Raw genomic sequence first — 26666 nt, 5'->3', positions numbered from 1 at the left:
TCCAAATAACTCATTTGGAAAAGAAGTGGAGGTAAAGGCTTTGGGCCAGAAAAGTGTTTTGGAGCCCACAAGGAAAGATAATGTGCTGCATTTAATTCTGAGAAGTGAACAGGATATCGTACACAAAGTACTGTATGTGTGAGATAATCAAAATGCACCAAAGTTCATTAATATCCACTCTAGGGAGCAGCGTGTGAAGCACTGTGGCTTAGTGGCAAGAGCACGGACTTGGGAGTCAGAGGTCATGAGATCCAATCCCAGCTCCGCCACATCAGCTGTGTGACTTTGGGCAAGTCACGTAACCTCTCCGTGCCTAAGTTACCTCATCTGTAAAATGAGGATTAAGACTGTGAGCCCCACGTGGGACAATCTGATTACCTTGTATTTACTGCAGCACTTAGAACAGTGCCTGGTACATAGTAGGCGCTGAACAAATGCCATCATTTATTAGGGGAAAAAAGGAATCCAAGTGTAATAAATCAGCAGTATTTATTGAATGCACTGCATGCAGAGCACTATACTGATCACCTGGGAGAGTACAGTAAAGTAAGTAGGCATGATCTTTGCCCTCAAGGAGCTTACAATTTAGTGGGAGAGACACCTTTAGGAAAGGGAACCATGGGAGAAATGTGAAATTTAGTTAGGGAAAAGTTGAAAAGAGTAGCTACAAAAGCAAGCAGTGTTTCAAATATCTTATTAGAAGCCCAGTGAGTTGTTTGCTCATGCTGAAGGCAGTTGTGGAGGAAGCTTCAGCATACAACGAAGAGCTAGCTGCAGGTTTACTGACTCAGGATTGAAGGTCATTTTTCTCCAGTCAGCTGGAAAACCAGCCTCTGCCACACACAGTGAGAGATATGTCACGGAGGATAGATACCCGTGGGCTGAAGGGCCATGTAGTTTTAGGAAGGGTGGATCTGAGAATTGGTTTAGTAGAACCAGAAACAGGATTTGACATCAGTACCTTTAAGGGGCTAGTAATCTACTTTAATATATTTTTCCCTTTGAATTTATAAAAGTTGAAAAATCATTGCTGAGCATATCTTTTTAGGCTAGGGCTTTACATCTGTTTTCTTTGAAAGACTAAAATGAAAAGTTATTTAAAGTCAGGATTACAACAGTCTACTATTGAGCACAATTTCTACCAAAAGGACAGTGTGGACACAGGAAGAAAATGGATGCCCAAGAAAGGGAAATAAACTTTTTGTTTGTTGGTTCTTTTGCTTTATTAAATGGTAGGCTGAGTGCAGAATATTTATTGCATTAAGCACTGTGGAGATAAAACAGAAGCTGAGGATGACTCCCTGCCCACCAAGAGGAGCCTACACTAACTCAGGAGATAGGTAGAAATATTGAATAAACATAGCTACACAAGTGTAGAGGATGGAGACATACATAAATACATCAGTGCAGGAGGGAATGAAGGGCTGGGAAGAATCGGGGTACTAATAATTAGTTGTGGAAGGCTTGTTGGAGTCAAGTGGAGAAAATTGGTGGAAAGCCTTAAAGCCAGTGATAAAGGAGGCTACTTGATGCAGAGGGAGATGAACAACCATCTTGTTTTTATTAATAAATTCATTTGAAAATATACCTCCTCATCTTCCTCCTTATCCAGCTGCTTGGAGAGAAAATGATCTTGCAGTCCTGAGTCCGTGAGCCTGCAGCAAGCTCTTCATTGTATTGTGATTGCTTTCCTTATCTTCTCCTTCACTTAACAGATCACAGTTGACAATATCACCATCCTCTCCCTAACCGAGGCCCTTGTGTTCTCTTTTAGCTCTCATAGCTAGCTAGTTTATTGCTAAATCCTTTTGATTTTTTTCCCCCGACATTTTCTGGATCCATCCTTTCCTCTTCAACCAAAGGGCTACCATGCTGCGGTCAATATGCTGGTCTGAGCCCAGCTCGACACTGCCCGAGCCTCCTCAGTGGTCTTTCCCTTTCTCCAGTCTCTCTCCTTTCCTTTGTATACGTCACACTGCTGCCTGGAACATCTTTCTAAAAAGTCATCTATATCCATCCCTCCACTACTTAAAAACTTCCAATGGTTACACGTTCACCTTGGCATCAAGCAGAAACTCCTGACCATTGGCTTTCAGGCATGCCAACATCTCTGTCTAATCCAGCCACTCTCTTTTTCTGCTGTACTCTTGTTTGCACTCTCCATTCCCCACAAGCTCACTTCCCTGGGCTTTGTTTTTGATTCCCTTCCTTCCCCCCTTCCTGGAACTCCCTCCCTTCTGAAATCTGCCAGGCCATGGCTCTATCTTCAGCACCCTCCTGCAAATCCACCTCCTCCAGGAGGCTTTCCATCATTTATTTTTCTTCTCCCTAGGTCACATCTTCTCCACTGTCATCTCAGCACCTTGGCGGCACCTTAGCATTTTGCCACTCACTGCCCCTCACTGCATTATCATACACATTGATTTATACACTCTACTGTTAGAACACTTCTTTTTCTGTAAATCAGTTTATATCCATCTCCCCTGTTAGATTGTAAGATCCTCGAGGGCAGGATCTATGCCTTTCTCCTCCTGTTCTCTCCCAGGTGCAAGTACAGAGCTCTGCATACGGTAAGGGTTCAGTAAATACTACAAATTAACTGGATGAGATGCTGCTGCCTACCAGATGAAAGAAGGTCTGTGCTGGTAAACTCGTTTTGGGCGGGGAACATGTCTACCAACTCTATTGTAATGCGTTTTCCCAAGCTTAATATAGTGCTCTCCACACAAGAAGCGCTCAATAAATACCATTGATGGATTGATGGTTCCGTGGCCATTGAAACTCTGAATCAAGGTCCATTCATTCATTTGATCGTATTTAATAAGGGCTTACTGTGTGCAAAACATCATACTAAGCACTTGGGAGAGTACATTATAAGAACAAGCAGACACATTCCTGCCCACAACAAGCTCACAGTCAAAAGGGGGAGACGGACATTAATATAAATGAATAAATAGATAAATATTGTTCTATAATACAGAGAGCGGTTAGGATGTTAGCCCCATAAAAGGGCATGTTTTGTGAACACTGAAGGGTAACAAATTGCATTCTTGATCCTCCCGTAAGGCATATTTTCTTAAACCTCTGAATGGGTAGAACTCGTTCTTCTGATCTCTTTTTACTTTGATATCCCATATTGTTTTCTGGCTCTGTTCATTTCCTCCCTCTGCTCAACATTCCATAAAGAGGCTTCCTGGAGTGGGTTGTGGTGTGAGCATCCTCTGTTTTTCCCTTTGAGGATTCACCACCGTTTCATCCTTCAGACTCATCAGACCAGGTGCAGCACCGTGGCTGGTCTGGACCAGTGGCCCATCCAACCCAGAACACCAGGAGGAAGAGGGTGGTCATTGCCCTCCTTCATGGTTAGGGGAAGATCATCTAACTTCCTTAACATTTCCTTAACATCAGTAGCTAGCCCATGATGCAGTCCCCATCCATAAATTTATCCAGACCCTTTTGCACAACTTCCCTTCATTTACCCCAACAAATTAGACATTTACCACCTGCTTGGACAAGATCGTGGTTGATTTTTTTTTAAATCCCCTTGGTTTTGAACTTACCACCCTCAAGCTTTATTGTGGATTTTGGGGACAGTATATTTGTTAAGTGCTTCCTCTATGCCAGGCACTGTACTAAGCACTGGGGTAGATACAAGATAATCGTATCCTTACTTTCTTCCCCTTCAAAGCCTTATAAAAGGCACATCTCCTCCAACATGCCTTGCCTGACTAAGCCCTCCTTTCCTCTTCTCTCTCTCCCTTCTGCGTCACCCTGACATGCTCCCTTCCTTCATTCCCTCATCCCAGCCCCACAGCACTTATATACCTATTTGTAATTTATTTATATTAATGTCTGTCTCCCTTTCTAGACTGAAAGCTCGTTGTGGGAGGGGAATGTGTTTATTGTTATACTGTACTCTCCCAAGTGCTCAGTCCTCGGCACACAGTAAGCGCTCAATAAATACGATTGATTGAATGAATGAATGAAAGTCCCACATGGGGCTCGATTTCTAAATAGGAGGAAGCACAGATATTGAATTCCAGTTTTGCAGATGAGGGAACTGTGGCACAGAGAAGTTAAGTGACGTGCCCTAGGTCACACAGCAGGTAAATGGCAGAGCCAGAATTAGAACCCACATCTTTCTGGCTCCTGGGCCCGTGCTCTTTCCACTAGGCCATGCTGCTTCTCTAACTGTTGCGTGTTCAGGCTGTCCTCCACCTTCATGATTTTTGTAGGCTTTGATGCTATCTACTTTGAACCTGTGCCTTTCTAGCCTGCAGGTTCCTAATCTTTTCAGACTACCTAATCTTTCAGCCTCTTCTTCCTCCTGATCATCTTGTTTGTCTTTCTCTGAACCTTCTGCAGGTCTGTTACGCTCTTCCTAGATGGCAGCGACCTGGATTGTTTTCTGACTGCTGGGGTAGCGGAGTTCTATAGCGCGGCAAACCCTGCCAATTGCTTTTTGGGTCTCCCCTTCCCGATGATGCTTTTGGTATGAGGGTCTAAATTGGCAGAAGAGAAGCAGCATGGCGCAGTAGAAAGAGCTTGGGAGTCAGAGGACCTGGGTTCTAATTCCGGCTCTGCCACTCCCTTCTTTGTGACCCTGGGCAAGTCTCTTAACTAATCTGGTTCTCAGTTTCCTCAAATGGAAACTGTGACCTGTTCTCACTCCCCCTTAGACTGTGAGCTCCATGTGGGAGAGGGATCATGTCTAAACTCATTATTTTGTATCTAACATAGCACTTACTTGCTTGGCACAGTAAGCACATAACAAATTCCATTCTCATCACCTGAATTTTGAGACCTAAAAATATATTTTGGTGTTCATTTTCATGATATTTCAAGCCCTCCGCCTCCCCTCCCCAAAAAAACAACAAAAGAATTTCACCTGATTACCTAGATAATAAAAACCAAAGTGTATTGGTATGAGTAATGGGTGGTAGTCATAGCTGTGTGGAGAAATCCAGATGTCTGGGAAAATGAAATTAAAAAAACAACCAAAAACTGTTATCTGGGATCTCTGACCCATCAGAGTAATTAATTAATTAGGACCCATCAGGACAATTAATTTAAATTACTTTTCATCTTTTTAATGTTGTTACCTTTATAACAATATTTGAAATATAGCCTTTTATTCATAGACAAACCACAAAAGGAAGCTTTTATCATTTGTAACTGGACCCTGGTTTATTCGTTTTTCAACTGAGGAATATTGGGGTTCTTCTGTTGATGGCCAGTTGAAATCCTGGATCTTGACTGGGAACCCTGTGTGCAGAAGGCGAGGGAATTCCGGAGACGTACTGGAGGAAGTCGAGGGGGGGTGGGTACACACCCGACCACCTCCCTACTTTTCTTATTCAGTTGCGCCTCGTCACCACGAGGAGTTCAGATGGTGTGCAAACCCAGTTTCAAATTTGAATAACCACCTACGAGCCAGTCAACGAGCTGCTTTCTGTGTATATGAGACACACCTATTAAATCCAAGCTCAACCAAAAGTGGCATGGGAATTAAGTATACAATCTGACCAGAAGATAATTTCATGACGACCTCATTAATCTACCCTGAGAGGTATTTTTTAAGATGAAGGTTTTATGAAATTATAACATCCTGGGTATTGACTTGCTCTTTTGTCTTCTGTTATTTTCAGATCGGCCAGCATAACTAACCTGTCCCTGGATCGGTCTGGATCTCCCATGGTCCCCCCATATGAAACATCTGTTAGTCCCCAGGCCAATCGCACATATGTGAAAACCGAGAGCAGTGAAGATGAGCGCAAAATTCTTCTGGTACCCACTGTGTTTCTTGTGGTTTAGAGTGGTGGGGGGGCGCCGTGTTTCATCGCTGTTTGCTCATCAAGGATCAGCGCAGAAGACCATTCAGAACAAACCCTGAAAGTGACATAAAAGAATCTGTCTAAAGCTTCCAGCACTCATTCTCTATCCTCAGCAGTGTCCCCTGGTTGGTGCAGCTTGAGCCTGCGACCAGAGAATGGTGCCTGAAAAGTGTCTGAGATACTTGAATTTCATGGTTCCTGGCTCTTAGTTTAAATCATGTTCAGTATGCAGCATTGGCTGTGACAGAAGTTGCCTTTCCAGGAATTCACTGTTGTACTTGCCTTTCTTGGGTCTACCCCAGGGTTTAGCCCAGTGCTGGACACAGAGTGAGTGCTTAATAAATGTTATGTACAATACTAGAATCAATATTGTTGTTAGTAGTAGTAGTAGTAATAAGAATAATCATTTTATGCTAGATACCTGTCAACTTTCCCTTTGAATATGTTGAAGTCACTTCCTTCTAACAGTTTCCTTCCAGGTAATTCGCTTAGAAGGAAGGGACTTCAACATATTTATCTTTTTGAGCACTGACTAATACAAGATAACCATTCCCCTCAGTTCAAATTGATTTTTCTTTTAAGGGAAGCAGAAGGATAAAAAACAATGTGAAGATTGAAACCACCTGCCTCCTAAATGAAATGATCTGTAGGTAATAATTTCGGCACTAAACCCCTCTAAATGCCCTGCAGGATTCTGTGCAACTGAAGGACTTGTGGAAGAAAATCTGTCATCACAGTAGTGGAATGGAGTTCCAGGACCACCGCTATTGGCTGCGGACACATCCCAATTGCATTGTGGGAAAGGAATTGGTCAATTGGCTGATCAGAAATGGGCACATAACCACTAGGTATTCTCTTTTTTCAAAATGATGTGTATGTTCTGTAGAGAATTGAAGTTTGTGGTTTTGTAGAGTAACTAGGACAAAAATAATTGCATAAGACCAAGTGGCTCCTCATTTTAAGCTGGAGTATGTCCTACACCTGGGACAAGGTAGGGGAAGTCTGAAAGGTTGGGGACATTGACTCACTTGGGAGTTGAAATTTGGACTGGTGTCAAGGTGTAAGTTTTAAACTGGCATTTGAGCTATGGAAAATGTTAATGGTTGATGACTTAATTTCGGAAGTCGTTTGGAAGACATTATTTAAATGATCCCATACTAAATCACTGAGGTGAGTTATTTTGATTATTTTTTCTTTAATAAGAAGGAGAGTTTTGGAATCTTTCTTTTGTGAGATTATCCAGTTATTGGGAGGAAGGCATGGAGAAATGAAATCTCTAGATAACCCAAATTTTACACGTTCAACCTCCTTGCTGCCTTTTCCTGGAGCTTCATACCTCTTTTCCGTTCCATTCCATTCTTCTGATTTAGAGGTGTTAATGAAGAGGGAAACAGCTAAAAGGCAGGAATCAGTAAGAAAAATAGGGACAATATGACTGTGGGTATTTCAGTTTTTTAAAAAAATAATCCACTGGTAATGTTTTTGTATTTCAAAAATTCAAAACTGTCAGATGTGCTAGTCAGCCATGACAGAGTTAGGATGGTTTTGTAAATTTGTTTAAGTCCCTCTTGGCAGTTCAAATATTAAGAAAAATGTAGCAATAAGAAAAAGAATTTTAAAAAATTAGCCTCCCCGCAGAAGATTCAGAAGTAAAAATCAAATTAAATTGGATGAAATCCTAAAAATCTAGATCCTGTGGATAATCCAGGAATTATGAATTCCTGTATAATTGAGAGTGACTACTTGTTTCCTTGGCAAATGGGAATTACATTTTTTCCTCAACCCTCTCCTATTTAACTCTGCTTCCCTTTGAACTTGTGTCTGGTCATATTAAGGCCACAGTGGATCTGGGATTGGGTCACGGGGTTGGGTCACCGCCCAGGGGCGCTTTCAAAGCCGAAAGAGCTTCTGGTGGAACGAGCTGGAAATCAGCCCCCCGACTTCATCATTCATGACGTGCCCCTCCCTTCCTGAGCCTCAGAAGGGTCTGAGAGAACATGCCTTCCCGAGAACGCGGGAGACTCTTGTCCAAATCCATTATCTTATGGCTGTGAGATCATTCCACCGTGGGTCCTTTAAAATCTTGTTTTTTGTCTGTGTCTGTCAGAGCTCAAGCCATAGCCATTGGACAAGCGATGGTAGATGGACGTTGGCTGGATTGTGTTAGTCATCACGATCAAATCTTTCGGGACGAGTATGCCCTGTACAGACCGCTGCAGGTACGGGACTCTCCGTTACTTGTTGGCGGGAAGGTCAGGGTGGCGAGGAGCCGGGGTTTTGCTTGGCTCTTTTCCTTCTTCGGTTGCCCCAGAATGTCTTCTAGGCAGATGCAACGGTTGCCTCCTAGACTGTTGGGTCTCTCAAAAGCAGGGGGAGGTCTTGTCAGAGCTGGTGCGAGAAGCTTCAGGGACTTCTCGCCCACCGCCACCCCACGAGACGAGGTTTGTTCTCCTCCCAACTCAGCCTTGGGCGGGGGATTGCTGAACAGGGAGACCCTCCCTCACAACATTCCACAAGAGGAAAGAAAACTAGCAGCTCTAGCCCCTCTAGGGAACTTCAGAAGGGTCTCCGTATATATCAGTCTGTATTGTTGACCGGGGGGCAGAATCACTTCTTCCTCCTCCCTCTCCCGTATCACTGATTCACCTGAAATCTGGGGTGCCTGGTCCGCACAGACAAAATGGCATCCTGTGGGACCTTATGCTGAAGTCTATAGAGCGTAGAGCATTTCACTGCGGGGTAGGGCTCTGCCTCCCATATCCTGACCCCTTTCCCACTTTGCTCCAGAGTCTCCTCCCAAGTCTCTGGCAGGTTCTGGTGTCAAGCAAGAGAGCAGTCCTACCTCGTCCTATGGCTTGTCCTCATTCCTTTTAGAGGGCGAAAGCCCCAGTGGGAGTTTCTCCTTTGGGCTGAACCGGCTAGGCTAGGCCCTTCACATAGGGAACTGGGCAATTCTCTTGAACTGCCAGATTCAGCGGCAGGAGGTGGTGCAGGGTCTGGGCACCTTGTTCCATGGGGTCTCCATGGTGGCTGGCCTTGGATTTCCAGTGTTGAGGGAACCGCCCTGTCTTGTGCTCACCCTCCTCCCTTTTGGAGGGTGAAAACCTCTTGGCAGGGACTCCCCCTTTGTGCTGACCCTGGCTAGGCTAGGCCCTTCAGATAATAACTGGGTGTTTCTGGAAACCTCTGGGATTGGGTAGACCGTTTGCTCTTTAGAACTCCTCCCGGAGGGAAAGCTTTGTTTCTTTAGATGCCAGTTGTAGTAATTGATGATTGTCTGGTTTTTAGGCAAAGAGAGAGTTTCAGTAGTCTGCATGTGGTGAACCTGCCAATTTGGAGAGATTCATTATTGTAGGAAAGGGTATGAGCATTAGACATGCCCTCCCAAATCTAGCAGCTGGGCCACAGAGGTCAGGGCCCATTAATTGAATGCTTCTCACACCATTTGCAGACTAAGGCTAAGACATAGATGGTGACAGAATCTACTTGGTCTTGGTTGGAATGCACTAGCATAGGACTGCTAGGGTCCCTAACATTAACCATGTTAAGCTGTTTATAATTAGAATCCCGGGAGTGGAACCCAGGAGTCCTTTCTCAGAACATGCTTGGCATGGCATCGCCTTCCCCTGTCATCCTAGAAGAACAGGCCAGGTTTTCACTGCCCAGGGAGTACCCTTTCTTCCGTACACATGAGTGGGAGAAGTGGAAATAAGGGCTTAATTGAGGAAGGCCTCTTGGAGGCGATGTGCCTTTAATAAGACTTTGAAGGTAGAGAGGCTGATGGTCTGTCAGATATGAAAAGGCTAGAGGCAGGATGCGGGCAAGAGGTTGGCGGTGAAATAGATGAGACTGTAAGCCCGTCGATTAGACTGTAAGCCCGTCAAACGGCAGGGACTGTCTCTATCTGTTGCCGACTTATTCATCCCAAGCGCTTAGTACAGTGCTCTGCACATAGTAAGCGCTCAATAAATACTATTGAATGAATGAATGAAGGAGACTGAGGAACAGTGTGTAGGTTGCCATCAGAGGAGAGAAGAGTGCGGGCTGAGATATAGTTGGAAATCAGGAAGGTAAGGTAGGAGGGGGCAAGATGATTGAGTGCTTTAAAGCAAATGGTAAGGAGTTTGTGTCTGACACGGAGGAGGTGGATGGGCAATCACTAGTGGTGCTTGAGGAGTAGGGAAATGTGGACTGAATATTTTTTTAGAAAAAAGATCCAGGCAGAAGAGTGAAGTGTGGTCTGGAGAGGGAAGAGACAGGAAGCAGGGAGGTCAACAAGGAGGCTGTTGCAGTAATCGAGGTGGGATAGGATAAAAGAAGCATGGCAGAGCTTTCCTCGTCCTGGAAGTCATTCTGCTCTTCTTCCCAAGCGATGGATGGGAGAGTGAAGAGGCTTCCTACATATCCTCCCAAGAAACTGATTTTGAGGAGGCCTAGCCTTTTGGAGATTTTGAAGATGAAAGTTGTAAGATGTTCAGAAGAGCAACTGTTACACTGTTCTACCAGTATCAGTCAGTGGTATTTATTGAGCCCCCCTGTCCTGAACACTGTAGAGTTGATAGACATGTTTCCTTCCCACAAGGGGCTAAAAGTCTAGGCAGGGAGACAGACATCAAAATAAGTTGCAGATGGAGGAATGGAAGAGTTTAAGAAATGGGAGTGTCCATAAATGCTGAGGACCTGGAGGTAGGATGACTATCAGGTACTTAAGGAGTACAGATCTAAATGAGTAGGTGTCAATAAAGGAGGGTGAATAGGAGAAGTGAGAGCCTAATTATTTCTATCATCATTTCATCCAAGGGTCCTTTTACCACTCTGGAAGACTTGAGTCCTGGGCTGGATAAATCTCGGGCCTGATTCAATAATGATCTTGCCCATGGTATTATGTTAGGAGGCTGTCTATTCCCCCAAAGCTCAGCGAATCCTTCTAAGATGTCCAGGTTGGTTACCAGTGAATGATCTGATCTGACCTGACCTGACCTGACTTGTGCGTGCGTGCGTGCAGTGAAGTTGTGAAGGAACGTTGCCTCATGGTAAAAGCATAAGCCTGGGAGTCAGGAGACCTCTGGGTTTTTTTTTCCCTTGAATTATTATGGTATTTAAGTGCTTACTACTTGCCAGGCACCATATTAAGCGCTGGGGTAGATAATTAATGTTGGTATTTGTTAAGCGCTTACTATGTGCAGAGCACTGTTCTAAGCGCTGGGGTAGACACAGGGGAATCAGGTTGTCCCACGTGGGGCTCACAGTCTTAATCCCCATTTTACAGATGAGGGAACTGAGGCACAGAGAAGTTAAGTGACTTGCCCACAGTCACACAGCTGACAAGTGGCAGAGCTGGGATTCGAACTCCATTTAGACACAGTCCGTGTTCCACATGGGGTTCACAGTCTTAATCCCAATTTCACAGATGAGGTAACTGAGACAGAGAAGACAGGTGACTGGTCCAAGGTCACACAGCAAGCAAGTGGTAGAGCCAGCATTAGAACCCAGGTTTTTTTTCTCCCAGGCCTGTGCTCTTTCCACTAGGCCACACTGCTTCTGGGTTCTAATCCCAACCCTGCCACCTGCCTACTGATGGATTTTGGGCAAGTCATTTCACTTCTGTTTGCCTCAGTTTTCTCATCTGTAAAAGTGGGGATAAAATGCCTGTTTTCCCTCCCCATGTGGATCAGGGACAGCCTGACCCGATCACCTGTTATCTTCAGGGCTTCAAAAAGGTCTTGTCAAATAGGAAGAGCTTAATCGGTCAGTCAGTCATATTTATTGAGCACTTACTGGTTGCAGAGCTAAGCATTTGTGAGAGTACAGTGTAACAGAGTTGGTAATCATGTTCCCTGCACACAAGGAGTTTGCCTAGTTTATAAACTAGACAAGGAGACATGCATTAAAATTAATTATTAATATGAACTCCGGGGCTGAGAGTGGGGTGAATAAAGGGTACAAATCCAAGAGCAAGCGTGATGTAGAAGGTAGAGGGAGAAGAAGAAAATGGCTCAGTCGAGGAAGCCCTCTTGGCAGAGTTGTGATTTTAATAAGGGAATCAGCGAGATAAGATAAGAGGGGATAGGCGAGGATAGGGGAAGGGAGAGGAGAGGAATGAGTGCTTTAAAATCAATGGTAAGGGGTTTCTGTTTGATGCAGAGGTAGATGGGCAACCCCTGCAGGTTCTTGAGGAGTGGGGAAGCATGGACTGAACAGTTTTTAGAATAGCGATCCAGCTAGCAGAGCGAAGTGTGGACAGGAGAGGGGAAAGGCAGGAGATAGGGAGGTCAGTGAGTAGTCTGATGGAGTAGTCGAGATGGAATAGGATAAGTGCTTGAATCAATGTGGTGTTAGTTTGGACGGAGAGGAAAGGGCAGATCGTAGCGATGTTGGGAAGGTAGAATCGACAGGATTTGGTGACAATTGAATATGTGGGTTGAATGAGAGTAATGATTTGAGGATAAGGCCAGTGTCATGGGGTTGTGAGACAGGGAGGCTGGTGGTGCCAAAGGGATGGGAAAGTCATAGGGAGGACAGTGCTTGAGAGGAAAGATGAGTTCTGCTTTGGAGGTTCTTGTATTGTACTCTCCCAAAAACTTAGAGCAGTGTTCTGCACTTAGTAAATGCTGGATAAATACCATTGACTGATTGATTGACATGTTAAGTTGGAGGTGTTGTAACATCCAAAAGAGATGTCCTGGAGGCAGGCGGAAATATGAGACTGCAGAGAAGGAGGGAGATATAGATTTGGGGATCATTGCATAGAGGTGGTAGTCGAAATCACAGGAATGAATGTTTAATGATAAGCACAATTTTTAGGTCAGACAATGAATATTAGAATGTAGGTATGATTTGGGTGCAGTTGCTGCCCCCAAGACTCCTGGCATAAAACCGTGGTCAGGTCCACAGCTTGGGAAAGATCTGGGAAATATCATGGGGTAAAAACTAGCAGAATTTACAAGCAGACTGATTGGAAATTGAAAAAACAAAGAAAGGTCCTGCAAAGGCTGCGAGCTTCTGGACGGGGAGGATGACCATGTCACTGGGCTTCACAGTCTACCTGATTGATGGACTGACGATACGTAGAGCCACCTCTGGGCAATGCAGAGATTATTCACCCAGAACTCTGTCCTCCAAAGGCGTATGGTGGTATCAGCATACCTTCTTGTCTTCTGGTGTGTGGGCTGTGTCTACCTCTCAGATCCCACTCTGGATAGAGATCTGGAGGGGATGTAGGGGTGAGGCTCTCCTGCTGTGGTAGTACCAGGGTGGGGAGAGAGGGAGAGGCTTGCGACCCTCTCTGGCAGAGCAGCCCCTGAAGCTCTTTACAGCAGCACTTGGAAGGGATGTATGAAATGAAGCCCCCGAGCAGACCACATGCACCTTATGGAGAACGAAGTAGCAGAAAAGTAACCTGTTTTCTCAAAGAGTGGTTGGCATCTGTGTGTCTGTCTCTCCTGTCTCCTGTTTGACCCACTGTTCCACATGTGACGGGGAAGATCCTACCCAGATACCTGGGAGGTTGTAGAACTTTCTGTCAGTAGAAATACTGTCATCCAGGGTTTAGCAATTTCTTTGCCCAGAAAAGCCAAACAGAATGTAATTCTGACAAGTTGGTGTGCAAAGACCCAATTGTTCCTTTTAAATACATACTAACTCTCATGGAGGTAAAAAAAAAAATAAATAACCGTGATGTTAATTTAATGCTTACTTTACTGAGCACTGGAGTACAGATGAGGTAATTGGGTCAGAAACAGTCCCATTCCCGTATGAGGCTCGAAATCCAAGGGAGAGGGAGAACAGGTGTTTGATTTCCATTTGTCAAATGAGGAAACTGAGGCCCGGGGAAGTTAGAGAAGCAGCGTGGCTCAGTGGAAAGAGCACGGGCTTGGGAGTCAGAGGTCATGAGTTCAAATCCTGGCTCTGCCACTCGTCAGCTGTGTGACTGTGGGCAAGTCACTTCACTTCTCTGTGCCTCAGTTCCCTCATCTGTAAAATGGGGATGAAGACTGTGAGCCCCACGTGGGACGACCTGATTCCCCTGTGTCTACCCCAGCGCTTAGAACAGTGCTCTGCACATAGTAAGCGCTTAACAAATACCAACATTATTATTATTAAGTGACTCGCTCAAGGTGGCAGAACTAGGATTAGAACGCAGGTCCTCTGACTCCCAAGCCTGCTCTTTCCATTAGGCAAAGCTTGTGGTGTATTTATGAAACATTGAGAGGAATAATAATTTAAAGTTAACATCGAACTGACATTTAAGCTTTTTTAAAGGATCTTAGAGTGAAAGAGGGAGAGGAGTAGAAGGGATAGAAGAAGGAAAAGGAGAAGAGAAAAAGGAAAGGGGGAGGAATGGGGAGAGAATGTGAGAAAAAGAGATAAAGCAACCTTTTTTCTGGTGGTTTTGGTTTGGAATCAGGAATCAGGGAGCGAGGATGGCAGAGTTGCTAAGCACCATTCATTCATTCATTCATTCATTCATTCATTCAGTTGTATTTATTGAGCTCTTACTGTGTGCAGAGCACTGTACTAAGCGCTTGGAATTTACAGTTTGGCAACAGATAGAGGCAATCCCAGCCCAACAACGGGCTCACAGTCTAAAAGGGGGAGACAGACAACAAAACAGAACAAAGTAGTCAGGCAACAATACTATCAAGATAAATAGAGTCATAGATATATACACATCATTAATAAAATGGAGAAAATATACAAATATGCACAAATGCTGTGGGGAGGGGAAGGGGGTAGAGCAAAAAAAAAAAGGAGGGAGTAGGGGGAATGGGGGCCGGGGAGAAGAGGGAAAGGGATGGATCAGTGTGGGAAGTTCTCCTGGAGGAGGTGAGCTCTCGTAGGGCTTTGAAGAGGGAAGAGAGTTTGGCGGATCTGAGGAGGGAGGGCATTCCAGGTCAGTGGGCCCTCGTCCTCCTATTCCTAAACTACCACTGCTGCTTTGTTTTTCTGGTCCAGACAGTCAGGGGACTGAATAATAAGAACAATGATGGTATTTGTTAAGCGCTTACTATGTGCCAAGCACCATTCTAAGCCCTGGGGTAGATACAAGATAATCAGGTTGTCCCACTTGGGGCTCACCGTCTTAATCCCCATTTTACAGATGAGGTAACTGAGGCCCAGAGAAGTTAAGTGGCTTGCAGACAGGTGTTGGAGCTGGGATTAGAACCCACGTCTTCTGACTCCCAAGACCATAGTCTTTCCGCTAAGCCACAATCTCCAGCAGTTGTGAGATCACATTGAGCTTGGCCAGCATCTGGCCGAACTCACCCCCTGACCCGGAGCTTCCCAGCCCAGCGTACTGTCTACCATCACCACTATCAGAGCGCGTGTCTACTGGCCCAGAGGCTCCCCATGCCCCCTGCCTGGGCACCTGTGGGAGATGAGCGGTCTCCTTCCTGCCCAGCTTGGCCCAATGCCTTTGTACCGCTGCTTGCTCATGGTGGCATGCGAGCAAGGAGGGATGAAAGGGAGCCGTGTGCCATCAGCATGGAGGATGGGTCACCCCCATGGGTGCCGTTGGTGCGGGGGGCAAGAGGGCGAGGAGGAGGGCAAGAGAAACCTCAGCTCGCCCCGACCTCTGGTGAGGATGAATCCGGGGCAAACAGTGGAGTCACCATCTAGGATCCACCTGGGGCCTCTTGCTCACAGAGGCAGGGTGGGCCAGCTGCTTCCTGCCCAGAAAGCACTGGGTGCAGAGCCAATAGAGAGCGGTGCTGTCCCCGTGCCCAGGTCATGGAGACCTGCCCTTGAGAGTCCGGTTGGTTCCACATAGAGCCAGATGTGGCTCGCAAACTTTAGGTTACAAGCCCCTGCTCTATCCCCTTAACCAAGGTGCTGCCATATCTGTCTCATATCTAGACTGTGAGCCCGTTGTTGGATAGCGATTGTCTCTATCTGTTGCCAAATTGTACTTTCCAAGCACTTAGTGAAGTGCTCTGCACACAGTGAGCGCTTAATAAATACGATGGAATGAATGAAAAGCAGTGGTTCATTCTGTTTTAGTAGTTCTGTGTATAATAATGATAATAATTATGGTATTTGTTAAGCATTTACCAGGTGCCAGGCATTGTTCTGAACGCTGGAGTAGGGACAAGGTAATCATGTTGGACTCAGTCCCTGTCCCACATAAGGCTCACAGTCGTATTTCTTATTGTATTGATAATAATAATAACTGTGGTATTTGTTAAGCACTTACTAAATGCCAGGTGCTGTACTAAGCACTGGGGTAGTTACAAGATAATTGGGCTGAACACAGTCCCTGTCCTGCACAGGGTTCATGGTCTCAATCCCCAGTGTACAGTTGAGGTAACTGAGGCCCAGAGTAGCAAAATCACCTGCCCAAGGTCGCACAGCGGATAAGTGGTGAAGTTGGGATTAGACCATTTGCTTATGCTGTTAAATCTTGTGTAATGTTACTAAGCTTTGCACAGCTTCCCCTCAAGAAGGGATACGTGTATACTGTTGGGGGTCCGAGATTAGTGGTCATGTCAGGATGGCCACAGATTTGGGACTTGGGTAGACATGATCTCAAGAAGCTCTCCTCTTCTTGATCTGGTAAAGTTTCAGGATGCCTCCTCCTCCTCCTCCTTTAAATCTTTGGCAAGAGCACACGTGCAGCAGAGCCTCTGTAAAATGACCCTAAGGTCTGTCGTGGGATTAAATTGCCCTGACGCTGTTCCTACAGAGCCCAGAATTTTCTGCCAGCCCTTCTCCGGACAGTGACTCGGGAAACTCTGTGGAAGGGCACTCGGAGCCCTCCTGGTGTAAGGACATCAAGTTTGATGACAGCGACAATGAGCAGATGGCCGAAGAAGGGGAGGATTCATTGGCCAGTGAGTCTCACCTTTGACCTGTTTGCTTCTTAGGAAGAGGAGTTGGGGGGCTTCGTTCTCTTTGGAGATTGAAGGAAATCGAGACGCTCCCCAGTAACCTCGTTCTGTCGGTAGATATGGTATTTTCTCATTACATGCTTGGAAGGGTGTTAGCGTTAGGAAGCATCCCCCTAGTCTCTAATTCGCAACAGCTTAAAAATAACTGAGCTAATAATAACACTGCTGACAACTTGCTCGATTCATCACTCTGGTAGCTGACTTTCTTTTTGCAGAAGATCCAGCCCACCTCTTTGGTTTTCACACCAGTTCTCTGCTTAGCTTCCTCACATTGATGAAAAAGCCATCCAGAACGTATCCATTTTGGTATTGCACATTGGGCTTGTGTATTAAAGACCGTTTTTCTCCTTCCCCCTCCAATCCCCTAATGCTCCCCGTTTTTACTCCCCTCTCCTCCCTGTATTTCTTTCTCCCCACCCCGCCCAATGGGAAAAGATTCCGCGAGCCCTAGCAAGCGTCCGTCAGTCAGCAGCTTCCAGTCCACAGTGGACAGTGACTCAGCGGCTTCCATCAGCTTGAACGTGGAGCTGGACAACGTGAACTTCCATATCAAGAAGCCCTCCAAGTACCCACACGTACCCCCTCACCCTGCCGACCAAAAAGGTAGGAGGCAGTCACCAGTGGCCTGGAGTCCAGATGCAGGAAGGAGAGCCTGGACCGTGACCTGGATTTCGTTGCATGAGTTCCTCCCCAGCTTCCCTGCCCTCTCCTCCCTGGATGGCAGAGGGGCTTTTCTCTCTCTCGGTTTTAAGTTGGTTCCTTTCCGTTTGTTTTCTCCCTCAGTGTCTTGAAGTCTGGTGGGATCCTGCGGCCCCTGTAGAGGGCCTTTGTCCTGCAAGGCTTCCCTCAGCCTGTCATTTCTTTGAAACCATCTCCTGGACGTTCTGTTCCGCTCTTCGTCCTGTTCCTCTATTTGCAGCATAGATTTTCAAGACTGAAAATTTCCTGTACAGTAGGGTCTTTAATTTGGGAAATGTCCATTCAGGCTAATTATCCTTTGTTATACTAGTTTGGTTAAAAAAAATCCCTATCTCAGCTGTTAAGCATTTCCTAGCCATTCAATGGATCCACTGGCCATAGTCTACCCTCTGGTTAAGAACTGATACTCCTCTCCCATTAAGTAAAACAAATAAACAAACCAAAAAAAAATAATAATTCCCAAACAAATTCCTGATTCAGCTCTGGCTGGGCTCTTCTTCCACTTTCCGAATGGAGTCAGGAATAATTGAATTCAAGGAACAGGTGAGCCGTATTCTCCCAGTGAATAAGCTTTTCCCTGTCCGCAGATGAATCCCTCTGCGTTATCCTTTTCAAACCTCTAGATGCCCACTTCATGCATTTCTGCTCCCTTGCCTAATGGGGTCTCGGTCAGAGAGACATGCTAACCCACTGTCCCGAGCACTGCCAGTTGTGGATCACGTAAGCTGTAGTTAGCCTTTGGTTTTTCTGGCTTCAGCCCGGTCGGTCACCCCACTCTCCTGGAAATTCTTGTCTCTATCTCCGTTTCTGTGGCTTTAGGGAGACTTTACCCACCCACTCCCTCCCCTCTTGCCTCGAGGCTCCTAGAACTACAAACTTGCTAGTTTGCTTTCTCCTTTTATTGTTTTTAATGGTATTTGTTAATCACTTACTATGCATCAGACATCGTTCTGAGAACTGGGGTAGATAGAAGTTAATTAGGTCACTGTCTCTTTCCCGCAGGGGACTCATGGTCTAAGCATTGTAGCCTAGTGGATAGAGCCCTGGCCTGGGAGTCAGAAGGACCCGGGTTCTAATCCTGGCTCTGCCACTTGTCTGCTGTTTAACCTCGGGCAAGTTAGTTATCTTACCTGTTCCTCAGTTGCCTCATCTGTAAAATGGGAATTAAGACTGTGAGCCCCAGTGGGACAGGGAATGTGTCCAACCTTTTTAGCCTGTATCTACCCCAGTGCTTAATATACTATCCGGCACATTGTAAGTGCTTAACAAATACCAAAAACAAAGTAGGGAGAACAGGAGAACTGAGGCACAGTGAAGTCAAGTGAGTTGCCCAAGGTCATTCAGCAACCATTTGGCAGAACCGGGATTAGAACCCAGGTCCTTTGACTCCCAGGCCCATGCTCCTTCCACTAGGCCACGCTGCTTCTCTGTATCCGGATATCCTGCGATGTGGCTATGGAGGGAAAGTGTGGTGGAGACTGGATGGGCACTGGTGTGGCAAGGGAGTGGTGCGGTGGTGGTGAGGTATAAGTTTAAAGTAGTGTATCATTGGTAGGTGTGGGTTGGGGTGCAAGTAAAGAAAAAAACGGCTGAGTATGACTGACCCGGTCATTAACTGGAAGTGACAGGGACCTTTCTGGAACCTTTACCAGCAGCAGTTTGCCAGTGTGGGCTTCCATTTTTCTACAAAAACGTTCAGGACAGCCTAAAGGGTGTCCTGATACCATGAAGTCAGTGCAGCATCCCAAAGGGCCTTCCTTGGGCAAGGACCTGGCTTGGCATCGGAAAAGGGAAGAAATGCAGTGTAATTGAAGTTGTTGATTCCGTACACCTGGATGCTAATTTAGAATAAGGGGCACAGGGATTTTCCTGCCCAAAAGATGGAGCACCAAAAGAAAAACATATTACTGCTCAGAACTTGGGTGTCAGTTTTGTGGGGCAATAGGGATTGCTGTCCCCATTAGTTTCTTAGGAAGAGCACTGTACTTGGGAAGAACACTTGGGAGAGTACAGTAGCCTCTGTACTCTCTGTACTCTTAGGAAGACATAGCCTCTGCCCTCAGGGAGTGTACAGCCTAGAGGGGAGGAGATAGATATGAAATAACTTACAGATAGGAGAAAAAGAAAAGTGGACATGTCGATAAATGCTTAAATAGTAGGGTATTAATAGTAGGATATTAAGTTGATTTGCACTTAAATGCCTATTTGGTGCAGGAATGCAGAGGTGGTAGTTGGGACTATGACCTGGGGAGAATATTTCAACTCTATAAAATTAAATTGGGTTCCTTTGAAATTCTTGATATATATGCGTGTGTGTGTGTATGTATGTATTTTTTCTCCAGAACTTCCACCTATTAAGAAGTTAATTATTAGAATATTATGTAACTACACAAAGACAAAATAAATGAAAAAAAACCTAACTAAAGCCTAGTTTAAAATTTGTACTTCTGCAAGGCATCAGTTAGCCACTCAAGATTCTTGTGAGAATAATACCTTTTAAATCGAGTTGTCCTTTCCAAGTTGCTTAGTACAGTGCTCTGCACACAGTAAGCGCTCAGTAATTACGATTGAATGAATGAGAGAAGAAGGTGATAGTATTGAAGGCTGTTGATAAGTCACAGAGAATTAGGATGGAGTAGAGGCTGTTGGATTTGGAAAGGAGATGGTGATGTTTGAGAACACAGTTTCTGTGGATTGAATGAATGAATGAATTAGAAAATTTACATCTTGATAAACTTAATCTCCTTATCCTGTTTTATGTAAGTTGTAAATGTATGAAGAGGAAACAGGCTCTTTAGATAAAGTGATTGCCAGATAGAGCTGGCTAATGTTCTCACTAGGCTTCTATTTATCAGACTGGGAGATCCCTGTTAACTACTGAATGAGATTGAGATCAATCTTACATCATGGTTGGGAGGTGAACTTTTGGAGAGTGTTTTGTAATGAACATTGTATATTGTGAAATTGCATGCAAAACTGAGGTTCTTTAGAAGGATGTATGAACTTGGTTGGACTACATCTATCAAACTTAATTCTTTGACTGTTACTTTGAGATTGAGATCAATCTTACATCATGGTTGGGAGGTGAACTTTTGGAGAGTGTTTTGTAATGAACATTGTATATTGTGAAATTGCATGCAAAACTGAGGTTCTTTAGAAGGATGTATGAACTTGGTTGGACTACATCTATCAAACTTAATTCTTTGACTGTTACTTTGAATTTAAAAACAAACCCGAAACCTAAAAAACCTTCCCTTGACCTCACGGCTCCCTCCAGCTAGCACCCCATCTCCTTTCTACCATCCCTCTCCAAATTCCTTGAGCAAGTTGTCTACACCCACTCACTCTAGTTTCTCTCCTCCAATTTTTTCCTTGACCTCCTCCACCCTGGCTTCTACCCCCTTCACTCCACAGAAACGGCCCTCTTCAAAGGTCATCAAAAATCACCTTCTTGCCAAATACAACAGCCTCTTCTTTATCCTGATCCTCCTCAACTTCTCTGCTGCCTTCGACCCTGTCGACCAACCCCTTCTCCTGGAAACGTTATCCAACCGTGGCTTCACTGAAGCTGTCCTGTCATGGATCTCCTCCTATCTCTTTTGGCCATTCATTCTCAGTCTCTTTCATGGGCACCTCCTCTGCCTCCCACCCCAAACTGTGGGAGTCCCTCAAGGCTCAGTTCTGGGTCCCTTTCTATTCTCCATCTACACCCACTCCCTTAGAGAATGCATCGGCTCCTAAGGCTTCATCTCTATGCAGATGATTCCCAATTCTACATCTCCAGCTGTGATTTCTCTCTTCTGCAGTCTCACATTTCATCCTGCCTTCAGGATATTCCGCCTACAGCTCTAATGTAACATGCCCAAAATAGAACTCCTTATCTTCCCACCCAAATTCTGTCCTCCCTGTGACTTTCCCATCACTGTAGACAGCACCAGCATCCTTCCTGTCTCAAAAACTTGTAACCTTGGCAGTATCAGTCAGTCAGTTGTATTTATTGTGTACAAGAGTAAAATAAAACAATAAACTTGCAAGAGTAAAATATAACAATAAGCAGACATATTCCTTGCCCACAACGAGCTTACAGTTTAGAGGGGGAGACAGGCATATAAATCAATTACAGATATATACAAGAGTGCTGTGAGGCTGGGAAGGGAGGTAATGGAGCAAGTCAGGGTGACACACAAGGGAGTAGGAGAAGACGAAAGGAGAAGTTAGTCTTAGAAGGGTTCTTAGAGGAGATGTGCCTTCAGTGAGGCTTTTGAAATGGGGAAGAATAATTTTCTGTCGTTTATGAGGAGGGAGGGCGTTCAGGCCAGAGGCAGGACATAAGTGAGCGGTTGGCGGTAAAATAGACAAGGTCAAGGTACAGTGAGAAGGTTAGCATTAGAGGAGTGAAGTGAGCAGACTGATCTGTAGTAGGAGGGTAGCAAGGTGAGGTAGGATGGGTCAAGGTGATGGAGTGCTTTAAAACCAGTGGTGAGGAGTTTCTGTTTGCAGAGGTGGATGGACAACCACTCGAGTTTCTTGAAGAAACTCGAACATGTCTTGAACATTTTTGTAGAAAAATGATCCGGGCAGTAGAGTTCACTCATTCAATTGTGTTTATTAAGCACTTATTATGTGCAGAGCACTTGGGAAAGTACATTACAACAATAAACAGTGACATTCCCTGCCCACAACTGGCTCACTGGAATGGAGAGAGACAGGGGTCTGGGAGGTCAGCAAGGAGGTTGATACAGTAATCAAGGAGGGATTCATTCATTCATTCAATAGTATTTATTGAGCGCATACTATGTGCAGAGCACTGTACTAAGCGCTTGGAATGAACAAGTTGGCAACAGATAGAGACAGTCCCTGCCGTTTGACGGGCTTACAGTCTAATCGGGGGAGACGGACAGACAAGAACAATGGCAATAAATAGAGTCAAGGGGAAGAACATCTCGTAAAAACAATGGCAACTAAATAGAATCAAGGCGATGTATATTTCATTAACAAAATAAACAGGGTAATGAAAATATATACAGTTGAGCAGACGAGTACAGTGCTGAGGGGATGGGAAGGGAGAGAGGGAGAAGCAGAGGGAAATGGGGGGAAACGAGGGTTAAGCTGCGGAGAGGTGAAGGGGGGGTGGTAGAGGGAGTAGAGGGAGAAGAGGAGCTCAGTCTGGGAAGGCCTCTTAGAGGAGGTGAGTTTTAAGTAGGGTTTTGAAGAGGGGAAGAGAATCAGTTTGGCGGAGGTGAGGAGGGAGGGTGTTCCAGGACCGCGGGAGGACGTGGCCCGGGGGTCGACAGCGGGATAGGCGAGACCGAGGGACGGTGAGGAGGTGGGCAGCAGAGGAGCAGAGCGTGCGGGGTGGGCGGTAGAAAGAGAGAAGGGATAGGATGAGTGATTGTATAAATGTGGTAGCAGTTTGGGTGGAGAGGAAAAGGTGGATTTTAGCGATGTTTTGAAGGTGGAACCGACAGGATTTAGTGATGGATTGACCACGTTGGTTGAATGAGAGGGAGGAGTCAAGGATAATGCCAAGGTTACAGTCTTATAGTAATAGTGGTATTTCTTAAGTGCTTACTATGTGCAAAGCACTGTTCTAAGCCCAGGGGTGGGGGTTACAAGGTGATCAGGTTGTCCCACGTGGGGCTCACAGTTTTAATCCCCATTTTCCAGATGAGGTCACTGAGGCACAGAGAAAGTAAGCGGCTTGCCCAGAGTCACACAGCTGGCAAGTGGCAGAGCTGGGATTAGAACCCACAACCTCTGACTCCTAAGCCCAGGCTCTTTCCACGGAGCCACGCTGCTTCTCATAGTCTTATGAGACAGAAAAGATGGTGATGCTGTCTACAGTGGTGGGAAACTCAGGGGGAGGACAGGGTTTGGGTGGCAAGATAAGTTCTTTTTTAGACATGAGTTTGACATGAAGGAGGGACATACAAGTAGAGATGTCTAGGATATGCGAGACTGCAGAGAGGGAGAGAGATCAGGGCTGAATATGTCAGTTTGGGTATCATCCACAGAGAGGTGGTAGTTCAAGCCATGAGAGTGAATGAGTTCTCCAACAAAGTGGGTGTAGGTGGAGAACAGAAGGGGACCCAGAACTGAACCTTGAGGTACACCCACAGTTAGGGGATGGGAGTCAGAGGAGGAGTCCACGAAAGAAACAGAATGAGCGGACAGAAAGGTGGGAGGAGAACCAGGAGAAGGCAGTGTCAGTGAAGCTGAGGGTGGATAATGTTTCCAGTCCCCTAGCTGTGAGCCCACTGTGGGCTGGGATTGTCTCTCTTTATTGTTGTATTATTCTTTCCAAGGACTTAGTAAACTGCTGTGCACACAGTAAGCGCTCAATAAATATGATTGAATGAATGAGAGAAGAGGATGGTAGATAGTGTTGAAGGGTGTTGAGAAGTCACGGAGAATTAGGACAGAGTAGAGGCCGTTGGATTTGGCAAGGAGATGGTGATGTTTGAGAGCATGGTTTCTGTGAAAAAGCCAGAGTCCAAGGGGTCAAAGAGATAATTGGAGGAGAGGAACCTGAGACAGTGGATGTAGACAACTCACTCAAGGAGTTTGGAGAGGAATATTAATGATGGAATAATAGTATGAGGAATAATAATGAGGAATGGTAGGAGGGAGATGGAGCGATAACTAGAGGGAGCACTGGTGTCAGGGGAGGGTTTTTTTAGGATGGGGAGACACGAGCAGGTTTTAAAGCAGTGGGGAGGAATCCATTGAAGAGCTAACAGTTGAAGATGACAGGGAGAGATGAAGGGAGGGGACAAGTATTTTATAAGATGCGAAGGAAATGGGGTCAGATGTGCAGATGGATTTAAAGAGAAGGCAGAAGGTCTCCTCTAGAGATACTGCTGGGAAAGGTGGGAGAGTTGAAGAGTCGGGTCGGGAGAGGGACTGGGGAGGGCCAGGGGAGATTTTAGGGAGATTTTCTCACTAAAGTAGTTGACCAGGTCATTAGGGTCAAAGGAGTTTGAGGAGGGAGTGAAACTTCTGGAACAACTGGCAAGGGCAGTGGACATGGGTGTCAGGAAGGTTGGAGAAATAACATTACCGGGAAGAGTAGAGGGCAGAGTTAAAGCGTGCAAGGATAAATTTGGAGCGGACAAACTCAGTCTGATGTCTAGATTCCCACCAGCAGCGCTCTGCCACTTGTGCACAAGAGCGAAGGAGGAGGACTGTGGAGGTGATCTAGGGCTGTGGCTTAGTGGTACAAGATTAAGGAAGGGTTAGGGGAATGAGTTGAGTTCAGTAGAGAGGGTGGTGTTGAAAGCATTAATTTGGTCATCAAGGGAAGGTCATTAAGTATCCTCGACTCATCTCTCTCATTCAGTCTTCACATTCAACCTGTCACCAAATCCCATCGGTTCAACCATCAAAACAATGCTAAAATCCACCTTTTCCTCTCCATCCAAATGTACATCGTATTAATCCCAAGCCCTTATTTTATTCCGCTTTGATTGCTACATTAGCCTCCTTACTGACCTCCCTTGTCTCCTTTTTCGCCCTACTCCAGTCCATGCTTCACTTTGCTGCCTGGATCATTTTTCTACAAAAACGTTCAGTCCGTGTCTTCCCCTTCCTCGAGAACCTCCAGTGGTTGCCCATCCACCTCCACATTAAGCCAAAACTCCTTACCATTGGCTTTAAAACACTCAATCAACTTGCCCCTCCTACTGTTCCTCCCTGATTTCCTCCTACAATCCAACCAGCACACTTCACTCTTTTAATGCCAAGCTACTTACTATACCTTGATCTCATCTGTTTTGCTGATGTCCTCTCTCCTGTGTCCATCCTCTGGACTGAAATGCCCTCCCTCTTCAGACTATCACTCTCACCACCTTCAAAAGTCTCCTCCAAGAGACTTCTACCTAGGACACCCTTATTTCCTCTTCTCCCCCTCACTTCTGTGTCACCCTTGAACTTGGACTTTTACCCTTAATGTATACCTTCCTCAGCCTCCAACACTTAAGTACATATCATAGAGAAGTAGCGTGGCTTAGTGGAAAGAGCCAGGGCTTGGGAGTCAGAGGACATAGATTCTCATCCCAGCTCTGCCACTTGTCTGCTATGTGACCTTGGGCAAGTCACTTAACTTCTCTGTGTCTCAGTTACCTTATCTGCTAAAAAGGGGATTAAAGGTGGGACAACCTGATTACCTTGTATCTACCCCAGCGCTTAGAACAGTGCTTGGCACATAGTAAGCACGTAACAAATACCATAATTATTATTACTATATCTGTAATTTATATTCATGTCTGTCTCCCCCTCTAGACTATAAGCTCGTTGTGGGCAGAGAATGTGTCTACCAACTCCATTATGTTGTACTCCCTCAAGGGCTTAGTACAGTGCTCTGCACACAGTGAGTGCTCAGTAAGTACGATTGATTGAACTTCAGGGCTCATTGAGGACTCCTGCTCTTAGTCAAAAACCTGACACTTAGGATATCTAAATCTTAGTCTTGTGAGCCATGTGGGACAGAGAACCGGTCCAACCCAGTTAGCTTAATAATAATAATAGTTGTGTATTAGGTAAGTGCTTACTCTGTGCCAGATACTGTTGTAAGCATTGGAGTAAATACTAGGTAATCAGGTTGGACACAGTCCCTGTCCCACATGGGGCTTACAGTGTCAATCCTCATTTTATAGCTGAGGTAACTGAGGCCCAGAGAAGTTAAGTGACTTGTGCCAGGCCACAAAGCAGGTAAGTGGTAGAGCCAGAATTAGAACCCAGGTCCTCTGACTCCCAGGCCCATGTTCTGTCCACTAGGCCATGCTGCTTCCTTATCTATTCCAGCGCTTTGAACAGTGTGACACATAAGTGTTTAACAAATGCTACAATAGTAGTAACGATAGTAATAATCATGATAAAATGGGTGGGTTCAAGGAATTGAAGGAGATGGAATCCACATAGGAGGAAAAAAGTGATGGCCGAGCATGGCTACCTTTCAGTGTAGGAGGCCACTTACGTACATAATCTTCTACTCTGCCACTTCTCCTACGCACAGTTTATTGTAATATCCTCATCCCCTGTTATATTGTAAGTGCCTCGAGGGCAGGGATCATGTGTACCAACTCTATTGTATCATACTCTCCTGAGCACAAAGTAAGCATTCCAAGATACTATTTATTGATTGAGAAAAAAATCATTTCTTAGTAAGTGGAAAACTCACCTGAGCGAGAACAGGAAAGCAAAGTGTGTTGGGTCAAGAAGCAAATAGGAAATGAAAGGGCCCAAA

General features: G+C 45.4%; 1 protein-coding gene across 7 annotated transcripts in view; it reads left to right on the top strand.

Annotated features, from left to right (window-relative positions):
• Positions 1-26666, top strand: part of PIKFYVE (phosphoinositide kinase, FYVE-type zinc finger containing) — a 154418-nt gene that overhangs the window by 57944 nt on the left and 69808 nt on the right. For 6 of the 7 annotated variants that reach the window (XM_029068330.2, XM_029068334.1, XM_029068331.1 and 3 more), the window contains exons 8-12: positions 5649-5787; positions 6525-6682; positions 7942-8053; positions 16519-16666; positions 17159-17326. In XM_029068330.2, the coding sequence (XP_028924163.1) occupies positions 5649-5787; positions 6525-6682; positions 7942-8053; positions 16519-16666; positions 17159-17326 (725 nt within the window). The remainder of the gene's footprint in view (positions 1-5648; positions 5788-6524; positions 6683-7941; positions 8054-16518; positions 16667-17158; positions 17327-26666) is intronic. The other variant, XM_029068333.1, reaches the window with a different exon arrangement.

This window comes from Ornithorhynchus anatinus, chromosome 7 (genome assembly GCF_004115215.2).
Source record: "Ornithorhynchus anatinus isolate Pmale09 chromosome 7, mOrnAna1.pri.v4, whole genome shotgun sequence".
Classification (NCBI taxonomy): domain Eukaryota; kingdom Metazoa; phylum Chordata; class Mammalia; order Monotremata; family Ornithorhynchidae; genus Ornithorhynchus; species Ornithorhynchus anatinus.
Note: the sequence above shows the minus strand (reverse complement) of the source record. Positions and strands in the feature narration are given on the sequence as shown.